A 19,533-nucleotide genomic window follows, 5' to 3' on the forward strand; every position below is an offset into this window, starting at 1 on the left:
TTTTTTAAAAAATATAATTTCCCTTGAGATTCTTGATCTTTTGTCCAGATAAATTTATGATATACGTGTGTGTATATGTGTATGTATATATACATATATATATATATAAAATAATAAGATTATTTTATATGTATATATATACATATAAAATAAGATTATTTTATATGTGTATATATACATATAAAATAATCTTATTAAACAAATGTAATAGAATATTGTTATATTGTAAGAAATGACGAATATGACGAATCCAGAGAAACTGAGGAAGACTTACAAGAGCTGATACAGAGTAAAGTAAGCAGAACCAGGAGAACAATGTATACAGTGTCTACAAGACAAAAGAATTTGCCTTTAGAATTTCGTTCAACTTAGTGATCTACTGTGACTTCAGGGAAGCCTGACTCCCACCTTTTGCAGAGGTGGGGGGCTGTAAGTAAAGAATTAAGCAAGGTCAATGATGTGTGTGTGTGTGTGTGTGTGTGTGTGTGTGTGAGACTGAGCTGGAGGGAATAGTGAATAGCCTGAGGAATTGTGAAGGTAGGGTATTTGTGAGATCATTAATATGTATATTGAAGTCCGGTAGTACAATGGCAGGGGACGAGGAGGAAAGAAAGACAGGAACTAAATTCATCAAGGAAAGAAGCAGAATGTTCTGGATTTTAAGCAAGTGGCAGAGTTGGGATTTGACTGGTCCTGTGACTCCAAATTCATCATTCTTCCCACTACAGCACATTGCCTGATTATATTATCTCTGATGATCTCTATACCTCCATACTTCGATGATTTATGATTTTGTAGGTTCAGGTACTCCCTGCACCAAGAAAAATAACAGGCTTGGTTTGGTAGATGGCACGGTTGTTATGGCTGAAAAATCAGTTGCCACGGCCAACCTGGTAATCAGCCTCTCCAAACCAAGGCAAGCCAAATGGCACATGGTTCCTTTTAGCTTAGGAAGACCTCATAGAACCATAGAATTTCAGAGGTGGAGAGGCAGTGTCAAGGAGTGAAAAGAGCACCAGACTTGCTGTCAGGAAGCCCTGGGTTCGAATCTTGCCTCCCACACTTAATAATAGCTAGCATTTATATGGTGCTTTAAGGTTTGCAAAGCACTGTACCATTTTATCCTTGTAACAACCCTGTGGAGTGGGCACTATTATTATTATTATTTCCATTTTACAGATGAGGAAACTGAGGCAGGTGGCAATTAAAGCAACTTGTCCCAGGGTCATACAGCTAGTGTGTGTCTGAGGTAGAATTCGAACATAGATCTTCCTGCCTTCTAAGTACCCACTGTACTACTTAGCTATGTGATGTGTGGGGGGGGGTTGGACAAGTTTCCTTTCAGCTCTAGATCCATCATTGTATGATCTCAGAGACCACCTAGTCCAGCTCATATCTGAATGGATAACCCCATCCCCACCTCAGTATCCAGAGAAGCGGTCACCCAGTCTCTGCTTGAAGACCCCCCAGTGAAGGGGGACCAAGTACCTCCAGGGGCAGCCCATTCCATTTTTATTAGAGAATGTGTTCTGATGTCAAGCCTAAGGCTGGCATTTGTGACTCCAACTCATTGTTTCCATCTCAGTCCCCTCAGGGTAAACGCAACCCAATCTGATCCCCTCTTCCCTGAGAGTGTCCTTTAGCTACTTGAAGATGGCTTTTATGTCTCCCCTGACCAACTCATGTCTTCTCCGGGCTCAACAACCCTAGGTCCTTAAATTGATCTCGTGACGCAGATTCCAGGCCCTTCCCCATCCTGGTTGCCCTTCTCTGGACACTCTCCAATGTACCCATGGCCTTCCCAATTTTCCAGCCAACACTTATTCTCTAAATACAGCCTTCTAGAAAATGGGATTGCCTTGACACCCCCAGGAAAGGTATTCAGAGAGGATGTCAGCAGAGGAACAAGAATTAGACCTCACAAAATGGTTATTTTTCTAATATTCAGTGCCTCTCTCTCTCTAATTACAGTAACTCAAACCAGATGATGAGACCTTTTGAGTTCCACTCCAATAGAATCAGAAATGTCACTTACGGACACCAGTGAGGTACAGCAAGGCCTGGGCAGAACTCGATTTGGATCCTAAATAGGAGATCTTGACCTGCAGAACAATATAGAAAGGCACTTGTAATTTCAGCCTATGGTGTATTATCTGCTGTCAGAAAGGAGGAAAGAGACCAACAACATGGCGATCTAATGTTCACAAAACCCTAGAATATTAGCTACCAAACCAGCTAGGGGGCATAGTGGAGAGAGCACTGGGTTTGAGAGTAAGAAAAACCCTAACCCTAAGCCAAAGCAAGATATATGCAGGATAGATAGATAATTAATGGAGGGAAGGCTAGCTATTATGATTAATAAATGATAAAATTAGATAATATTTGTAAAGCTCTTTGCACACTTTAAAGTACTATATACATGGTAGCTATTGTTAATAGTATTAATTGCTATTATTCTGTACTCTGGGAAAATCAAATGTAATCTCTCTTCTACATGATATTCCTTCCAATATTTGAAGACAGTTATCTTATCTCTTGCCCCGTCTTCTTTTCTGTAACGAGACATCTTCATATTCTTGAATCAGTCACCATATGAAGAAGCTAGAGGTCTTTCACTATTCGGGTTGCCCTTCTTTATACACTCTCCGGCTTGTTCTGTGCTTACTAAATGGAAGTACTCAGAACTGAACATAATGCCAGATGTGACCTGACAAGGACCAAATAAAGCAGGACCACTAGTCTTTGCCACGCTGCCTTTTACTATAGCCCAAGGTCATGTGTGCTCTTCTTTTGCTGACATCACTCATATTGAACTTGCAGTACAATAAATCTCCCAGATCTTTTTCAAGTCAACAAGCTTTTGTTAAGTGCTTGCTATGTGCCAGATACTGTGCTAAACTCCGTGAATACAAATATAAGCCAAACACCCCTAATGCTCAGTTTTGTCTTCCACAATCACACTCACCTGTTGATCATTAAGAAGGGTGCTTGGGGCTTTCATCCTCACTGTCATCTCCACCCCAGGCTCCAGAAGACATTTAGAAATGCCTGAGGGTGACCTCTTGATAGGATGGCAGTTGAGGTCAACGACCACTCCTGGTGTAGCACAGATTTCAAAGAACTTGCACCCAGCTGGGGCACATCTGGATCATGGAGAGAAGCAGGGGGAGAGAGATGCATGAAATCAAAGGAGCAATGAATGTCACTGCACCCACCTTTCCCACTCCCCCCTGGAAGCAATGGATTCATCATTACTAGGAGTAAATGTAAGTCAATCAGCTGGTTTACATTTGATTAGCTACCATGCTAGGTATGAAGAAAGGAAGGGAGGGAGAAATGATGGAAGAAGGGAGGGAAGGAGGGAGGGAAGGAAGGAGGAAGGAAGGATGGATGGATAGAAGGAAAGGTGGGAGGGAAGGAAGAAAGGAAGGAGGAAGGGAGAAAGGGAGGGAGAGGGAGGGAGGGGAAAGAGAGGAGTATGTAGTAAACACTCACTATGTGCCAGGCACTGTACAATACCTGCCCTCAAGGAACTTACATTCTGATGGAGGAAGACTACACAAAACGGGGAATCGGAAAGAAGGAGGGAAAACAGAGTCTAGTAGCATGCTTTGGAAATGTCTGGGAAGGCAGGGAGAAGATGCAGTAGATAGAGTTCTGGGCCTAGACCAGGAAGACTTGAGTTCAAATCCAGTCTCAGACACTTACTAGTTACTAGTTGTGTGACCCTGGGAAAATCCTTTGACCACTGTTTGCCGTAGTTCCTTCAACTGTAAAACGGGGATGATAATATCCCCTGCTTCCCAGGATTGTTGTGAGGATCAGACAAGACACTGATTGTAAAGCAGTGTCTGGCACACAGTAAGTGCTTTATAAATGTTAGTTGTTGTTATTAGTATTATGATATGACATGGAGTCCTGCTTCTGGGGAAGATAAGGTCACCAGTGAGATGACCCAGAGACAGAGTCCAGGTTCTGGTCAAAGGAGGAGGAGGATAATTAGAGTATGGATGGTATGATTTGGAAATGACGTTGAAGGGAGCTAGGTATTCCAAGACATGGAAATGAGGAAAGAAAGCATTCTAGGGATGGAGAACAAAAGCACAGAGACAGAAGACTGAGCATCTTGGATAAAGAAGATCAGTAGAAACAGTAGTTCCATTCCCTGCCCTCGGTGGGCTTACAATCCATGTAGGAAAATAATGGAAGGACACTTCTTAGAAAATAACACATCTACTCCAATGCCCCAGTATTCTGATGGCTCTATGATCTACCTCATTGACATGGATGCTCCCACCAGTGGTTCAGAGAATAGCCCATGCACATATGTCCATCCTGGGCATGTCCATGTGCTTGTCTGTGTCCATGTACTCCCAGAAGCCACCAGAAGGGGCTTCCTCTTATTTCCTTGGCGTTATATGGATATCAATGGAAAACAAGTACTGTCTATAGGGTTTCCGCCATTCATGCTATGTGACCAGCTCATCATTTCCCCAAGCCAAGCCACAAATCAAAGAAAGCAACGACACGCATGAATTCATGTAGTTAAAAACCAAGCCAAAATAAACAAAACAAACAAAACAAAAACAAAAACCCTGACTGGTGATAGTGATTCCCTTTGTCTGCTTGTTCCTTCCCAGCTTTTAAAGCCACGAGGCGGTGGGGTAAGAGGAGCAGTGAACTCAGAGTCAAAAGAAATTAGCTTGTAGGTAAGGTTTCTCTTGTTAGCATGAACTGATGTTGAGTAAAATTCAGAATCTGGACTCTGTTTAATGTGTCGTCAATCTATTAATTGACTTCTTCTTATCTATCTGCAATTAAATTGTTCAATCTATTAAGCATTTATTAATTTCACACTAATGAAGGTCACTGTTTTAATTAAGGACTAGGAATACAAAGATAAAAAATAAAAACAGACCTTAAAAAAAAACCAAAAGAAATTAGCCTGCATCCCAGCTCTGCCATTCACTCTATGTGAGTGTGTTCTTGGGCAAGTCACTGTCCTTTCCTGAGCCTCAGTTTCCTCCTTTTAAAAAGAAGGGGGTCGGACTCATTGGTGTGTAAGGATTCTTCCAGTTCTAACATTTTAAGAGTCAAACACAACTTCCTCCATGTTATTGTTGTTTAGTGGTTTTTCAGTCATGTTTGACTCTTTGTGACTCCATTTGGAGTTTTCTTGGCAAAGACACTAGAGTGGTTTGTCATTTCTTTCTCCAGCTCATTTTACAGATGAGGAAACTGAGGCAAACAGGGTGAAGTGACCTGCCCAGGGTCACACAGCTGGTAAGTGTCTGAAATCAGATTTGAACTCAGGTCTTCCTGACTCCAGGGCTAGGGCTCTATCCACTGCACCTCCTCACTGCACCTACCTCTTCCTAGAGCCCAAGCAAATCCAACTCTACCTTGGACCTCCATGGATCATTTCATTCTTTTGTTTTATTCATTTGTTTTTGGTCCTTTCTTATGAATTGGAGATTCCATGTTGTTGGCATAATGAATAGAGAGCTGACCTCTGAGCTGGGAAGATCTGAGTTCAATTTTTATCTCTGATATATATTACCAATGTGAATCCCTCCCCCACCCCCAGCAAGTTACTTAACTCTATGAATCAGTCCTCCCCCTCCCCCCTCACACCCTCATCAATTTTCTAGGATTATAGATTGTACAGAAAGTGCTGACTCCCATTGGTAGGGGGTGTTTCCTCATGTGGGCCTTCCCTGTGCTAATGAAATCCCAAATCCAGACTTTATCACTAGCCCAATGCTCTGATGACGTAACATGTATTTCAGTTATCTATATACTTGGGAATTCTTCCCTTACCCCCATAATCCCACTGGACGGTGAACTCCATGAGATCAGGGACTTTCTTATCAAACTTTAAACCTCTCTCTGACTCAACACAGTACTCTGCACCTACCATGCTTGGTAAATGAGTAGAGGTTTATTGAATTAAATCAAGAGGAAAGCCACAGTAAGGAAAAGTCTCCACAGGTTTACCAACATTCCACATTTGCACAATGCTTCATAGTTTTCAAAGGGGTTTCTGATCCATTGGCTCATTAAATCCTTCCTGTGAATCAGGCAAGGAAGGCATTATGTCCATTTTACAGATCAAGAAACCGAGGTTTGCAGAGGTTAAAGTGATTTGCCCAAGTCTTACCACTAGCAAATGTTAGAGCCTGAACTTGAACCCAAGTTTACTAACTTGAAATCCAGGGCTCTTTCTATGATCCTGGGCAGCTTTTCAAACGCTGCCCCAAGGAGGTGAATTTATGAGCTGGGGTTTTGAGGGTGTGGTCCCAGTAAAGTTTCTGAGGGTAAGTCAATGCCATTAGCTAATGAAATCGGATAGGTGCTCAAAAAGTGCTTTGAGAAATGTAAGGCACTGCAGATATCAGACATGACTGACATTTATTGCCATCTTTATTTTATTATCCTTCCAAAGAGACCTTCTTCTCATGTTTCATCACAGCTTTGTGACCCTAGGTTACAGAAGGCCCTAACAGTGGAGTGTAAGCACAGATCTTGCCAAGCTTGAAAGACTTCTCAAGTGGGCCTGAGGAAGATTTAGAGTCAGAAGACCTGGGTTCATAATCCCAGCTCAGCCCCTATATGCTCTTAAGCAAGTCACTTCTCTTTGAATCTCAGTTTCCCCCTCTATAAAATAAAGGGCTTGGACTCTAACCTTTATCGTGTCCCGGATCCCTTTGTGTCCAGGATCCTCTGGATTCCTGGAAGCCTGGTGAAGCTTAGGGACCCCTTCTCAGAAGAATGTTTTTAAGTGCATGAAATAAAATGCAAGGGATCATAAGGGAAACCAAGGAGAATGAATAGTTAATGAAATACCTTAAAAAGCAACTTCATGGACCTCCAGGTTAAGAACCCCTGGACTAGACGGTCTCTAAGGGCCCTTCTAATGCTAAATCTGCTGAAACTGTGATTTGCTCATATGAATTCAGTGAGTGAACTTCCTCTCTGGGATACAAACTCTTGTCTCCTGTTTCTAAGGCCAATGCAATACTCTTTCATTACACTACCACACCAACTCGGAGAATGCACCTCTACCTAGGGAGCCATCTCTGGAAACAAATAATAAGATAGAAAAAGAAAGACAGAGAGAGAAAGAAAGACAGAAGAGGAAGAGAGAGAGAAGAGAGGAGGAAAGTGGAAGGAAAGGGAGAGATAGACAAAAAAGAGGAGAGAGAAAGAGGAGAGAGGGAGAGAGAGAGAGAGAGAGAGAGAGAGAGAGAGAGAGAGAGAGAGAGAAACATTGTTCAGCAAAACTCACCAACCAAAAGCAATTGAGTCTGACAGTGTATGCAGTATTCTATACCCATGGTCCCCCACTTCTGCAAAGAAGAGAGGAGGTTCATTTTTCATCTCTTCTTCAGGGCTTAGGCAGGTATTTGGGCAGGGGTATGCCAGGATTAAAGCAGTATTAAATGGAGAAATGGCCAATCACAGACCTAGAGTTGGAAGGGCTCTCAGTTGCCGAGTCCAATCTGCTCATTTTACAGATGAAGAAACTGAGGCCCCAGATGGCAAAGTGAGTTGTCCCGAAACACACAAGGGACAATCACCAGAGGGAGGACCTGAACCCAGGACCACTGTTCTTTTCAGTATGCCAGTCCTGACATTTGGGCTGTCTGATGCTCAATGGGAGATCCTTGACAGTGAGGACGGCCTCTCAGAGACTACCCCAGCAATGGGCAAACTCTATCCAGTCCTGTCCAGCCAGAAAGGTGTCAAGGAAAGCATCCTGGGCTGATATGCTCAAAGCTCGAAGGGACCTTGAAGGCCATGGAGTCCAACCCGCAGATAAGGAAACTGAGGCACAGAGGAGTTCACGGGCTGGAAGGGACCTGAGAAGCCATCGAGTCTCACTCACACATTTCACAAATAATGAAACTGAAGCCCAGAGAGGCAGAGGGACTGGCTTAATAATCAAGGTGGGATTTGAACCCATGTATCCATCACCAGAAGACCAACCTAGCTGAGTTCAGCTTACCACCAGATTGGCAACAAGTGGGTGGATATTTCATTCATAGTAACTCTCAAAGAAGTCTTTCAGGAAAGTAGGAGAACCCCTTGCTGAGGACCCTCTTTAGAAGGGACTCTTGTTCAGGCACAGATTATACAAGATGGCGTCTGAGGTCTCATCCCAGTCTGAGATTCTAGGATTCTGGGAAATGTCAGATCTGGGACTCGGACCCTAGCCTGAGACAACCCCCAGCACAGTAGTCTTTCCACATCAGCAAAGTTAGAGGTTCTTGGAATGTCCTGGAAGTAAAACTAGAAGCTGCTCCGGGGCACCACAGAGCAGTGTTGGGTCTGGAGTCAGGAAGACCTGAGTTCAAATCCAGCCTCAGATACTCCCTAGCTGTGTGACCCTGGGCAAGTCACTTAATCTCTGCCTGTCTCAGTTTTCTCATCTAAAAAAGGTTGGATTCAGTGCCATCTCCGGTTTCTTCCAGCTCCAGGTCTATGATACTAAGATTCTCTAATCCTTTTTTTTTTTAAATAACTGCTGTGTGTGCTGGTGCCTTACCCCGCTTTCTAGACTGTGAGTCTATGAGAACAAGGCCTATCTCTTATGTAAACATCCTATCGCCCCCAGGGCTAAGCACAGTCCCCTATCCCCAGCCAGCACTTAAGTATTTCTTATTCAATCCTCTCCTTTTGCAGATGACTCCCAGAGATGAGGGATGAATTGACCAAGGTCACATAGCCAGTTAATAGTAGACCTGGATGGAGAACCTGGGTCTCCTGATTCCTGGTCCCATGCTGGTCCCAGGACACTTCCTCTTAAGTGGATGCCTTCCTGGGTCTCATAAACATCTGATCTCTTCTTTGGCACTGCCCCATCTCCCTGGGCTCCTGAAAAGCCGTCAAACTGGATCTGTGTGACTTGATTGTGCAATTGCAGACAACCTGCCCCATCAGCCCTTAGCCAAGGACCAAACTCGTGCTCCAAAGCTGAATGAGGCTGCCCATGGGTATGTTCTAAGAACTCCTTACTGAACCTTCGTTGGCCCAGGAAGCCACACCCAGCCTCTTCCTCTAGCTCTCTCTAGCTAGTCAGCCACTGAGCAAACAGCCTGATGGTTCACTCTCTGCTGTGCCTCAGCTCAGTCTGCTTTGGGGAACCCCTGAGCTCCCATCCGGTTTAACTCCATCAAGGATTCTTAAATTGGGGCCCATGGACTTGTGTGTGTTTTTTCCCAATATTTTGACCACTATCTTTCTTTCTTTCTTTCTTTCTTTCTTTCTTTCTTTCTTTCTTTCTTTCTTTCTTTCTTTCTTTCTTTCTTTCTTTCTTTCTCTCTCTCTCTTTTTCTTTTTTGCAATTGGGGTTAAGTGACTTGCCTAGGGTCATACAGCTAATAAGTGTCTATGGCTGGATTTGAATTCAGGTCCTTCTGACCTGAACTCTAGGGCCAGTGATCTATCCATTGCACCACCTAGCTACCCCTGACCACTGTATTTCAATAAAATTGGTTTCCTTTGTCATATTCTATATTTTATTTTGTATATTTAAAAACATTCTTCTGAGAAGAGGTCTTTGACCAGACTTCCAAAAGGTTCCAGTTAAGAATGCCTGATCTGGATCTATGAGAGTTAGTGGAAGAGGTGAGGAGGGGTGGAGGAGGAGTCAGTAGAATTAAATAAAGCCAGTGGTGAATGTTTAACAACCAGCTTTGGTGGTGGTGGTAGGGGTGTTGGGTAGATTTAACCCTGACACATTTCTAAGTTTAAGTTGAATTATTAACACTTTTCCGTCAGTTTCTTAAGTTTAGACAATCCACAAAACAATAGATCGAGTCCTGGTTTGTAATGTTTGCCAATTTCTGAGGTATAAATGCTTACACTGAAAATTTAACAATCAGCTCAGCACACCTCTGGCCTGAGCCCAGAAGCCAACAAGGATGAAGGTTTTTTTTTTTTAGAAAGACTGCTAAGTCAGAGAAGTCAGAAAAGGGGAACTGGAAAGATTAAATGGAAGGAGCTCGGTGAGAGGTTAAGTCGTTGTTCAGTCGTTTTCAGTCATGTCCAGTTCTTTGCGACCTCCTTGGGGTTTTCTTGGCAAAGATACTAAAGTGGTTTACCGTTTCCTTCTCCAACCCACTTTACAGATGAGTAAATTGAGGCAAATAGGGTGAAGAGACTTGCCTAAGGTCACACAGCTAGTAAGTATCTGAGGCTGGATTTGAACTCAGGAAGATGAGTCTTACTGACTCCAGGCCCATCGTTCTGTGCACTAATATGCCATCTAGTAAGGTTAATAAGACTTTGGGCTAAATCCAATAAGATGAAATTCAGTAGGAATAAATATAAAATCTTCCAGTTGGGGTAAAAAAAAATCAACCGGAGGAGGTGAGGATGGAGGAGGAACAGTGAGGCATGACACTGTCCTAGAGGGCTAAAAAGTTTGTGAGGCTCTTTCACAATGGCCCAGGAAGACAGGTGCTATGGGTACTTTCACCCCCTTTTACAGAGGAGGAAACCATGACTCAGAGAGGTTAGAAGATTTACCTCTAGTCACCCAGCTCATAAGCATCAGAGGAGAGATTGGAATCCTACCCTTTGCTGACTACAAGGCCAGCAGTCTTTCCATCATACGTCACTGACAGCCCGTCAATCTTTGTAAGAGGTAAGAGTTCATTGAGTTGTCTAAGCCCTGCTGGAAGGGTTTGTCAACCTGAGCAATGTCTGGAAGGTAGGAGTGTATGTGTGTGTGTGTGTGTGTTGTGTGTGTGTGTGTGTGTGTGTGTGTGTGAACAAACCCTTCTATGATTTGAGAGGCAGTTGTCCTGAACCAGCTGGGTCAGTTTTTGGTTCCACCAACAGATCAGCTGGCCTGGCAAATCTGTTCTGCCTCCATGAGATCTCACAAAGGCCTACAACCCATGCCAAGGAGACAAGAACCCAGAGGAAAGACTGTGGAGTCAGATGACCTGAGATTGAATCCTGGTTTTCCCACTTTCTTCTACATCTGTGATCAAATGACGAAACCTCTTGGGACCTCCATTTCCTTATTCCTAAAATAAAGGTGACTTTGTATACATATGTATTTATAAATATATATTGATATATGCATTTCACATATAGTTTTACGTGTAGACTTGTGTTGTCACATGGAATGTAAGCTCCTTGAGGGTAAGGACTGGTTTTTGCTTTGCTTTGTTTTTATACTTCCAGAGCCTACCACCATGTCTGATATATATGCTTCCTGGTTGACTAATCAATCTATCACATCATTGGCTCTCTCCAATGGCTAGCAGCCCATCTATGCCATCCATGCCTAATCACTGCCCATTCAGAGGACTGAAGATGAAGCATTCCTCCCTACATCATCAAACAGGGGATAGACCTTCAGTTCAAACTGAGGCGTATGTGTCCAGAGATGGCCAATGTATGAATTTGTTTTTGTTTTAATGCATTTATTTGTTACAAGGGAGAGTCTATTGGGTGTGAGGAATTATTGGAAAATGACAATGTTTGGTTTTTTTTAGAAAAGAAAAGCGCATTGAGAGATATATTTGGGGGGGGGCTAGGCAGTGGGGTTAAGTGACTTGCCCAGGGTCACACATCTAGTAAGTGTTATGTGTCTGACACCAGATTTGAACTCAGGTCCTCCTGAATCCAGGGCTGGTGCTCTGTCCACTGCACCACCTAGCTGCTCCCATTGATATATTTTTTTAAAGAAAATAAAAGCCATCAATGGTTCAATAGACTGGACAGAAAGAGGAAGAACTGAAGGTGATGCCTTCTTCTTCCTCTACTCTCTAGGAGTACTTTATCCCTCTCCTTTATACTTACAGGCTCATAGATTTAGGGCTGGAAGGGATACCAGGGCTGATTGGATCCATTTTGCAGATGAGAAAACTGAGGCTGAGAGAGAAATCAGTTGCTCAAAGTGACAGAGACAATAAGGAATGGAGCCAGGACTTAAATCCAGGTCCTCTGACTCCAAATCCCATTCTCTTTGCCACTGAACCAAGATTGTACCTTAAATATTACTTGTGTGTAAGTCGGTAAACATTTATTAAGCACCTACTGTGTTCTGGGCACCATGCGAAGTGCTGGGGATACAAAGAAAGGCAAAGATGGTCCCTGCCATCCAGAAATCTTAATCAGGGAGACGACAACATACACATTATACAAAAATTGGAAATAATCAACAAAGGGAAAACACAAGAATTAAGGGGGCTTGGGAAAGGTGGGATTTTAACTAGGACTTGAAGGAGCAGCCTATAAGCTCCTTGAAGGTAGGAAGAGGCTGGACTTGATGTCCACTAAGGTCCCTTCTACCTCTAAGACTATGCTCTTGTGATCTTATTGGCCCCTTTTCATTTTTGCATGCCTGGTGTGGAGCACAAACAAGGTGATAGAGGAGTATACAATTGGTGCTTAATAAATGCTAGTTTACTCATCAGGCCCATCCTTGCCAGGGGAGGGAATCTTGAAGCTGGAAGAGACAGGGGCTACTTTGGATGACGTCTTTAAAGTATTCATTAATCATCATTCACTTCATTTCCTTTTAGGCATCTATTAAGTGCCTACTGAATACAGAGTATTATTCTTAGCCCAGGGAAGGTAGATATATAGAGGACCTGGGCTCTAATTCTGCTATTGCCTTAAATGTGTGACCTTGGGCAAGTAATTTAATGTCTCTGGTCTTACCGTCCTCATCTATAAAATAGGCAAAATGAGCGTTCTGACTGGATGACTTCAAAGGTCCCTTTCAGCTATAAATCGATGATCACGTGATTCTAAAGTCTAGCTAAGATCTGGTCCTACCCTCAAGGAAGTTCACAAGCAGGGTAAGATACAAGGAGAAGAGTGTACTATATAAATAGAAAAGCGTTGTCATTCAGTTGTGTCTAACTCTTCATGACCCCATTTGGGGTTTTCTTGACAAAGGCAATTTGTCATTTCCTTCTCCAGCTCATTTGACAGATGAAGAAACTGAGGCAAACAGGGTGAAGTGACTTGCCCAGGGTCACACGGTTAGTAAGTGTCTGAGACCAGATTGGAAATAAGGTTTTCTTGACTCTAGGGCCAGCCTCCTACCCACTGTGCTACTATTAAAGAGGTACAAAGTTCTGGGTTAGGTCCAAGGAAAGGTCATTATCGAAAGGAAAATCAAGGAAGGAGGTGGTATTGGAATTGACTTTGAAAGGAAGAGGGGGCAGGGCGGGGAGGAAAGATATTCAAGGCAAAGGCAACAGAAGATTACCTCTCTACCAAGAAACATTCTAATAATGAATCAACAAACATTTATTGTGCTTGGCACTGGAGCTGGGATATCCCCAGAATCAAGCATCCTTTCTCGGACATGGCCCCATCCCTTAAAAACTTAACGTAGCAGCATAGACACAGAGTCGGAAAGAACCTTAGAGGTCGTTTTCTCCAAGCCTTTCACTTTACAGATGAGGAAACTGAGGCTCAGAGAAGGGAAAAGACTTGTGTGCCATCACATAGGAAGTATTGCATTGTAGGAAGTGGCAGAGCTGGGATTTGAATCCAAGTCCCATGATACCAAATTCTTACCCTCCTGCCTTCCATAAAAACATACCCTAAAGACTTGCTTTATCAGATAAGAAGCAAGCTCTGAGCTCATAAGATAGCAGCTCTCATTTCTATGGCACTTCAGCAATGACAGGCCATATTTCTACAGGGTTTTAAGGACTGCCAAGCACCAGTCCACACAACTGCCTGAGCCTGGTTGTGTGAGTATTCCTATCCCTGGCTTAGGGCAGAGTGAAGTGTTTTGTCTAGGGTCACAGAGTAAGGGCTGGAGCTGGCAAAATCATCTTCAAGTTGGTGGCAAGGTAGATAGAACACGGGCCTGGAGTCAGGAAGACTCCTCTCTGAGTTCAAATCCAGCCTCAAGACACTTCTTAGCTGTGAGACCCTGGGAAAGTCACTTAACTGCTGTTTGCCTCAGTTTCTTCATCTGCAAAATAGGAATAATATAGCATTGACCTCGAATGGTTGTTGTGAGGATCAAAAGAGAATATTTGTTTAAAAAAAAAAGACTTTGCCCAGAGCCAGACACACAGTAAACACTATAGAAATGTTTATGCCCTTCCTTTACCTCCGCTCCATACACACCTGACAACGTTGCTGTCCTGCTCAGGAATCTTCAGTGGCTCCCTGTTGCTTTGAGGGGAAGACAGAGACTCCCTAGCTTGGCATTGAAAGCCCTTTGTGATTTGTTTCCAGCCTACCTCTCCAGACTCCTTGTTTATTATTCCCTTTCACAAAATCTACATTCCAACCAGCTTGTTCTTCCCCAAACGTGGCATTCCCGTTCAATCCCCATGGCGCCTCCTCAGTGCCATCTCAAGGGATCTTAGGCCTCCTTTCAGCCTGGGCCCATATAGGAACTCTATCTTGATCCTGCTAACTGTCAGGGCTATAGCATTGTTCTTCAAATGATCCTGTATACTACCAAAACATTTTGGAGATCCCTGTTTTCCAGAGCTAAGGCCCAGCAAGCAGGTTGCGCCCTGAGTTTGGCAAAACAATAATCCTTCCTGCCCTGGAATGATCTCACCAGTGCATTACTTGGGCCAGCACTAGGTGCTCACTAAGGAATTTAGCTCCCCTTTTTCCCCAAGGCTGTCCATCACGTGTTCACAATCCCTGTTCCTTGTGATTGACAGGTACCGCATTCCTGTTCCCATCACAGAACTCTGGTTACGTGCCCCTCAGAGTGGCTGTGACTTGAGACAATGACTGTTCCCACAGACCCCAAGAACACCTGTATAGTCCCAAGAAATGCTAACCATGCACTTACTAGCTGTGTGACCCTGGGCAAGTCACTTAACCCTAATTGCCTAAAAATTAAAAAAAGAAATAAAAAAAAAGAAATGCTAATCATGAGAACTATCTCAAGATCGAAGAATGACTGTGTGATAGGCCAGCCCCTTTCATGTACATAAGCAGCTTTCTTCTCAGGAGGGGGGCAGGGATTCTGTTTGCAAATGGCATTTTTCCTACTGTGAAATTAATTAAGCTTCTGTGTGTGTCCTGACTCTCCTGCCTCTAGCCCACTCTGCTTCTTTGACTCCTGCCACCCACAGGTTAGAGGCTGGTTCCCGTCTGGTTGATAGTAGTTATCTGTTTATAGCAAAAAGCACACTGACTTAGGAATCAAAGGACCTAGGTTCAAATCCTGCCTTTGGTGCTTATTCCTTGGATAAAGGGGCAAAATATTTATCTCCTTGGGCCTCAGTTTCCTCATCTGTCCCTGGGTCACATTGTGAGGGCTGCAGTTTGATGGCAGATCGCTTTGCAGTTCCCAAAGAGCGTTCAGATCGGTGCTCAAAGCACCCCACCACCTGGTGCTCTGGGGACCGGCAAACGTCCTGGGTTACACCCTGGGACGGGGAGTGCTGGCAGACTGTGACGTGGGTATCCAAGGTGACCGGCTGGCCTGCTGTGCCGCCTGCCTGCTCTGGGGAGATGTTCTGTCGGCAATCTAATGACCTTCTGCTGCCAAAAAGAAAGGGGATGGAACCCTAGCCCAGTCCCTTGCTGGGGTTGCTACTCCCAGCACTGGCCATTAGATATAATTAGTATCATTCATATTAATTAAGGAGAGCCTAGGAGCACTACTTAGGGCAGCTAAGTGACTCAGTGGATAGGCCTGGAGTCAGGAAGACCTGAGTTCAAATCTGGCCTCCAACATTTACTGGCTATGTGACTCTGGGAAAGTCACTTAACTTCTGCTGCTTCAGTTTCTTCATCTGTTACTGGAGACAGAAATGGTAAACCACTCCAGTATCTTTGCCAAGAAAACCCCAAATGGGGCCACAAAGAAATGACTGAACAAGGACAACAGCAAAATGATCTTATGTGGAGGCCAGATAAGCCCTAGACCCCCTCCCAAATTACTTCTCCTTCCTGGAAGCTCAGCTCCTCCACCATCTCCTCCAGGAAGTCACCGGACCTCACTGCACTCACTTTTCTCCCTCATACAGTTGTCATTGGCCAATTGACATTGTATTCATCTGTGTACATATTTAAAGAGCTATATTAATAAAAGCAATTCCTGCTACCCCTGCTACTGCTGCTACTGGACTGTAAGCTTCTTGAGGGCAGGAGGAAGGACTGCTTGGTTTGTCCACTGGCAGCAAGTCCAGGATTTTTATTTAGTGGATAGTTTTCAGATGTTTGTTGAAATGAATGAATGAATTGCTAGTCGGGTACTACTTAAAATCATTAGCTTGTTTTAAAGGACCTTGTTTCCAATTATTTTCTTTCCTTTTCTTTTTTGGGAGGCAATTGGGGTTAAAGGACTTGCCCAGGGTCACATGGATAATAAGTGTCTAGGGCTGGATTTGAGATGAGGTCCTCCTGCCTTCAGGGCCAGTGCCCTATCTATGCAGTGGGCAGCTGTCCCACTGTCTTCTCTTTTCAAAGAGTCAATATGTCATATTGGATAGAAAGCTGGCCTGGAGCCAGGAAGACCTGGATTCAGATCCTGCCTTTGACACATAATGTCTGTGTGACCCTAGACAAATGGTGCTACCTCTCAGCACTCTGGGCAGCTCTCTGAAACCCTAAGTTCACAAAAAGGGGCCGACCCACCCTGGTAGGAGGAGTTTCTTCACCCTTGAGGTCTCTATATTTACGAAATCACAGGTTCAGTCCCTACCTTTGTTTACCCCTTCTTGTCTAACTCTTCCCCTTCATCTTCCTGGGACTTCAGCCTCAAGGGAATCACTTTCCCCTTATGGGGTAAACACCTTTCTCAAAATTAGGAAGACTCAAGGAGATCTCAAGCAATTTCTGAGAAAGCTGGGGTCTCAAGTGAGGGTTGGGGGCTGGAAGAGTGTGTGTGTGTGTGTGTGTGTGTGTGTGTGTGTATTGGGGGGTTGGGGAAGCCCGGTCCTCAGTCCAGTGCCAGATTCCAGCCTAACAACATGTTAGAGCTAGAGAGATTTCAGCCCTATCGAAGGAATCCTAATAATTGTTGTCCTAAACTGCAATGGGCTGACATATCCAAGGCACTGAGTTCCTCATCACTGGGGGTATCCAAGAAGAGGCAGAAATATCACATGTTGGAGATGAGAGAGAGGGCATTCCCAGTCAGCCAAAAGGATGGACTGAATGAACTGTGAGATTTGATTCTATTTAACTGAAATCAGCAAAAGTATGTACAACATGCAGGATCTTGTGCTCGGCTCTGAGATTAAAAAGGAGCTTACAGTCTAACAGCAGGAAGAGGTGTACGAGAACAGGGATACAAGAGAGGGTGATGTGAAAGGTCAGGGCCACAGGCCAGGAGAGTTCTGTACAGGAGGCAGCACAGCCTGAAGTGTCCGCAATGTCATTTATGAAATGAGAGAACTGGACTATTGACTATTATGGTCCCTCCCAGCTCTGACATCCTGTGCTCTAAGGCCCCTTCCAGCTCTGACATTCTGGGTTCTAAGGGCCCTTCCAGCTCTGACATCCTGTGTTCCAAGGGCCCTCCCAGCTCTGACATTCTGTGTTCTAAGGTCTCTCCCAGCTCTGACATGCTGTGTTCTACGGCCCCTCCCAGATCTGACATGCTGTGTTCTAAGGCCCCTCCCAGATCTGACATCCTGTGTTCTAAGGTCCCCTCCTAGTTTTCACATTCTGTGTTCTAAGGGCCCTCCCAGCTCTGACATAACTGTGTCCTAAGGCCCTCTCTCACTCTTCTTCCCAGCTCTGGCATGGCCCTTGTCCTGTGATTCTCCTTTTCTCTTTGTAGTATTTATGCCCTTCCCAGGACTGCTCAGAGATTATTAGCTTCATTAACTGCTAAGCTGACAGCATTTACTAGAAGAAAGCTTCTGCTGGACTTATCAGATAGGGTCAGAGCCACACACCCACCCGAGGCACCAGGGAGAGCTCCCTTCTCCTTACCCTTGCACATCCACCACAATCTCGGTGCCCAGCACACACACAGCAGAGGTGGATCGATCCAGCGAAACCCGAACTAGCCTCTTCTGGGCCATTTTCTGGGGCGTGGTGCCAGCCTGAGGCCTTCAGCACTGCCCATGGGCTGCTCCCTTTATACTGGGTAAATGAGTCAGCAGATGCGGTTTGGAGGTCACTGTGGCTCGCTCCTCCCTGTTCCCAGCCATGGCTCCTGGGGCTTCTCTGGGCCTTTCTCAGGCTCCCAGCCTGGGGCTGGGCGAGTTGTCATTCAGCCTCCCCTGGTGAACAGAAGTTTGATATTAACCAAAGACATCCCAGGTTTACTACATGGAAAGAGCTGAATCCCAGGTGCTGCTGGCATGCAGAGTTGTCATTCCAGGCAGCCCTTCTTTGGAGTCTGGAGAGCCAGCACTGAAGCCCCTTTTGGTCAATTACCAGCCATATCAAGCAATCAACAAATATTTAAATGCCTACTACGTCCAGGCACAGAGCTAGGAACTGCAGATGCAGAAACCAAAATGGAAAAGGTCTGTCTTCAGGAAACCTACATTCTGCTAGGGGAGACAGCATATATTTATATTTAAGTTCATTTATATTTACATATGTCTATATTTCCATTTAATATACATTGCATATTCAAATTAACTGCAAAGTTTTTGGGGAGGGAGGCACTAGTAGCTGGGCAGACTGTGAAAGGCTAGATGCGGAGTGGTGCCTGAGTTCTGTTTTAGGTGCTCCAGGCAGGGGGCACAGCCAGAGCAAAGACTCAGAGACAGGTTCAGAATTGTGGGCGAGGAAGAGCCAGAAGACAAGCTAGGCAGGATGGTAGAGCGTGAGAAGGGGACTGATACACAGCGAGGCTGGAAAGGGGCCGTGTGGTGGAGGATGGAAATGCCAAAAAGATGATCATATATTTGGTCTTGGGAATAATAAGAAACCACTGCAGTTAAGTGCGTAGGGGAGTGACATGGTCAGACCTACATTCACTTGGGCAGTTGAGCAGAGGATGGCTTTGGGTGGGGAGAGTCCTGAGACAGGGGGTCGATCCCCCTTAGGAGACTCTTGCAATAGTTTAAGGGAAAGGCGATGAAGAACTGAGCTAGTCATGGCTTTGTAAATAGAGGCTTGATAATATTGTATTACATTATTATTATTATTATTATTATTATTATTAGCTGGCCAAGAGGCATCTAGGGGGCGCCATAGTGCATAGAGTGCTGGGCTGGAAGACTCCTCTTTCTGAGTTCAAATCTAGACTCAGTCACTTACTAGCTGTGTGACCCTGGGCAAGTCACTTCACCCTGTTTGCCTCAGTTTCTTCATCTGTAAAGTGAGTTGGAGAAGGAAATGGCAAACTACTCTAGGATCTTTGCCAAGAAAACCCCAAACAGAGTCACAACTGAAGAAGAACAGCCACCCTCTGTTCTCCTCTCTTTCCAACTGGGTCTCCCAAGTGAACGCCTCTTCAGCCCAACCCTGCCCCGTTCACCCCACTAGGGGGCAGCCTCCCTAACAATGGGTTGATGACGTTTCCGAGTCTGTTTCCCTTCAGACAGACGCTCTGGAATGTCTCCAGTAACAGAGCTTTGCCTTGGCCCCCACCACCCCCAA

The 19,533-nt window shown here is 44.6% G+C and overlaps 1 protein-coding gene across 1 annotated transcript in view; it reads right to left on the reverse strand.

Moving 5' to 3' along the window:
- The window catches only part of LOC110198386 (protein-arginine deiminase type-4), a 48,138-nt gene extending 30,082 nt beyond the window's left edge, over positions 1–18,056 (reverse strand). Inside the window, exons 1-3 of the mRNA XM_020972630.2 lie at positions 17,908–18,056; positions 2,966–3,143; positions 2,036–2,102 (exon numbers count right to left, since the gene is read on the reverse strand). Coding sequence (XP_020828289.1) covers positions 2,036–2,102; positions 2,966–3,143; positions 17,908–17,999 — 337 coding nt within the window. The 5' untranslated portion in view covers positions 18,000–18,056. The remainder of the gene's footprint in view (positions 1–2,035; positions 2,103–2,965; positions 3,144–17,907) is intronic.
- Between the last annotated feature and the right edge of the window lie 1,477 nt (positions 18,057–19,533).

Source organism: Phascolarctos cinereus, unplaced genomic scaffold, assembly GCF_003287225.1.
Source record: "Phascolarctos cinereus isolate Bilbo 61053 unplaced genomic scaffold, phaCin_HiC Scaffold_726;HRSCAF=1367, whole genome shotgun sequence".
NCBI classification, from domain to species: Eukaryota; Metazoa; Chordata; class Mammalia; order Diprotodontia; family Phascolarctidae; genus Phascolarctos; species Phascolarctos cinereus.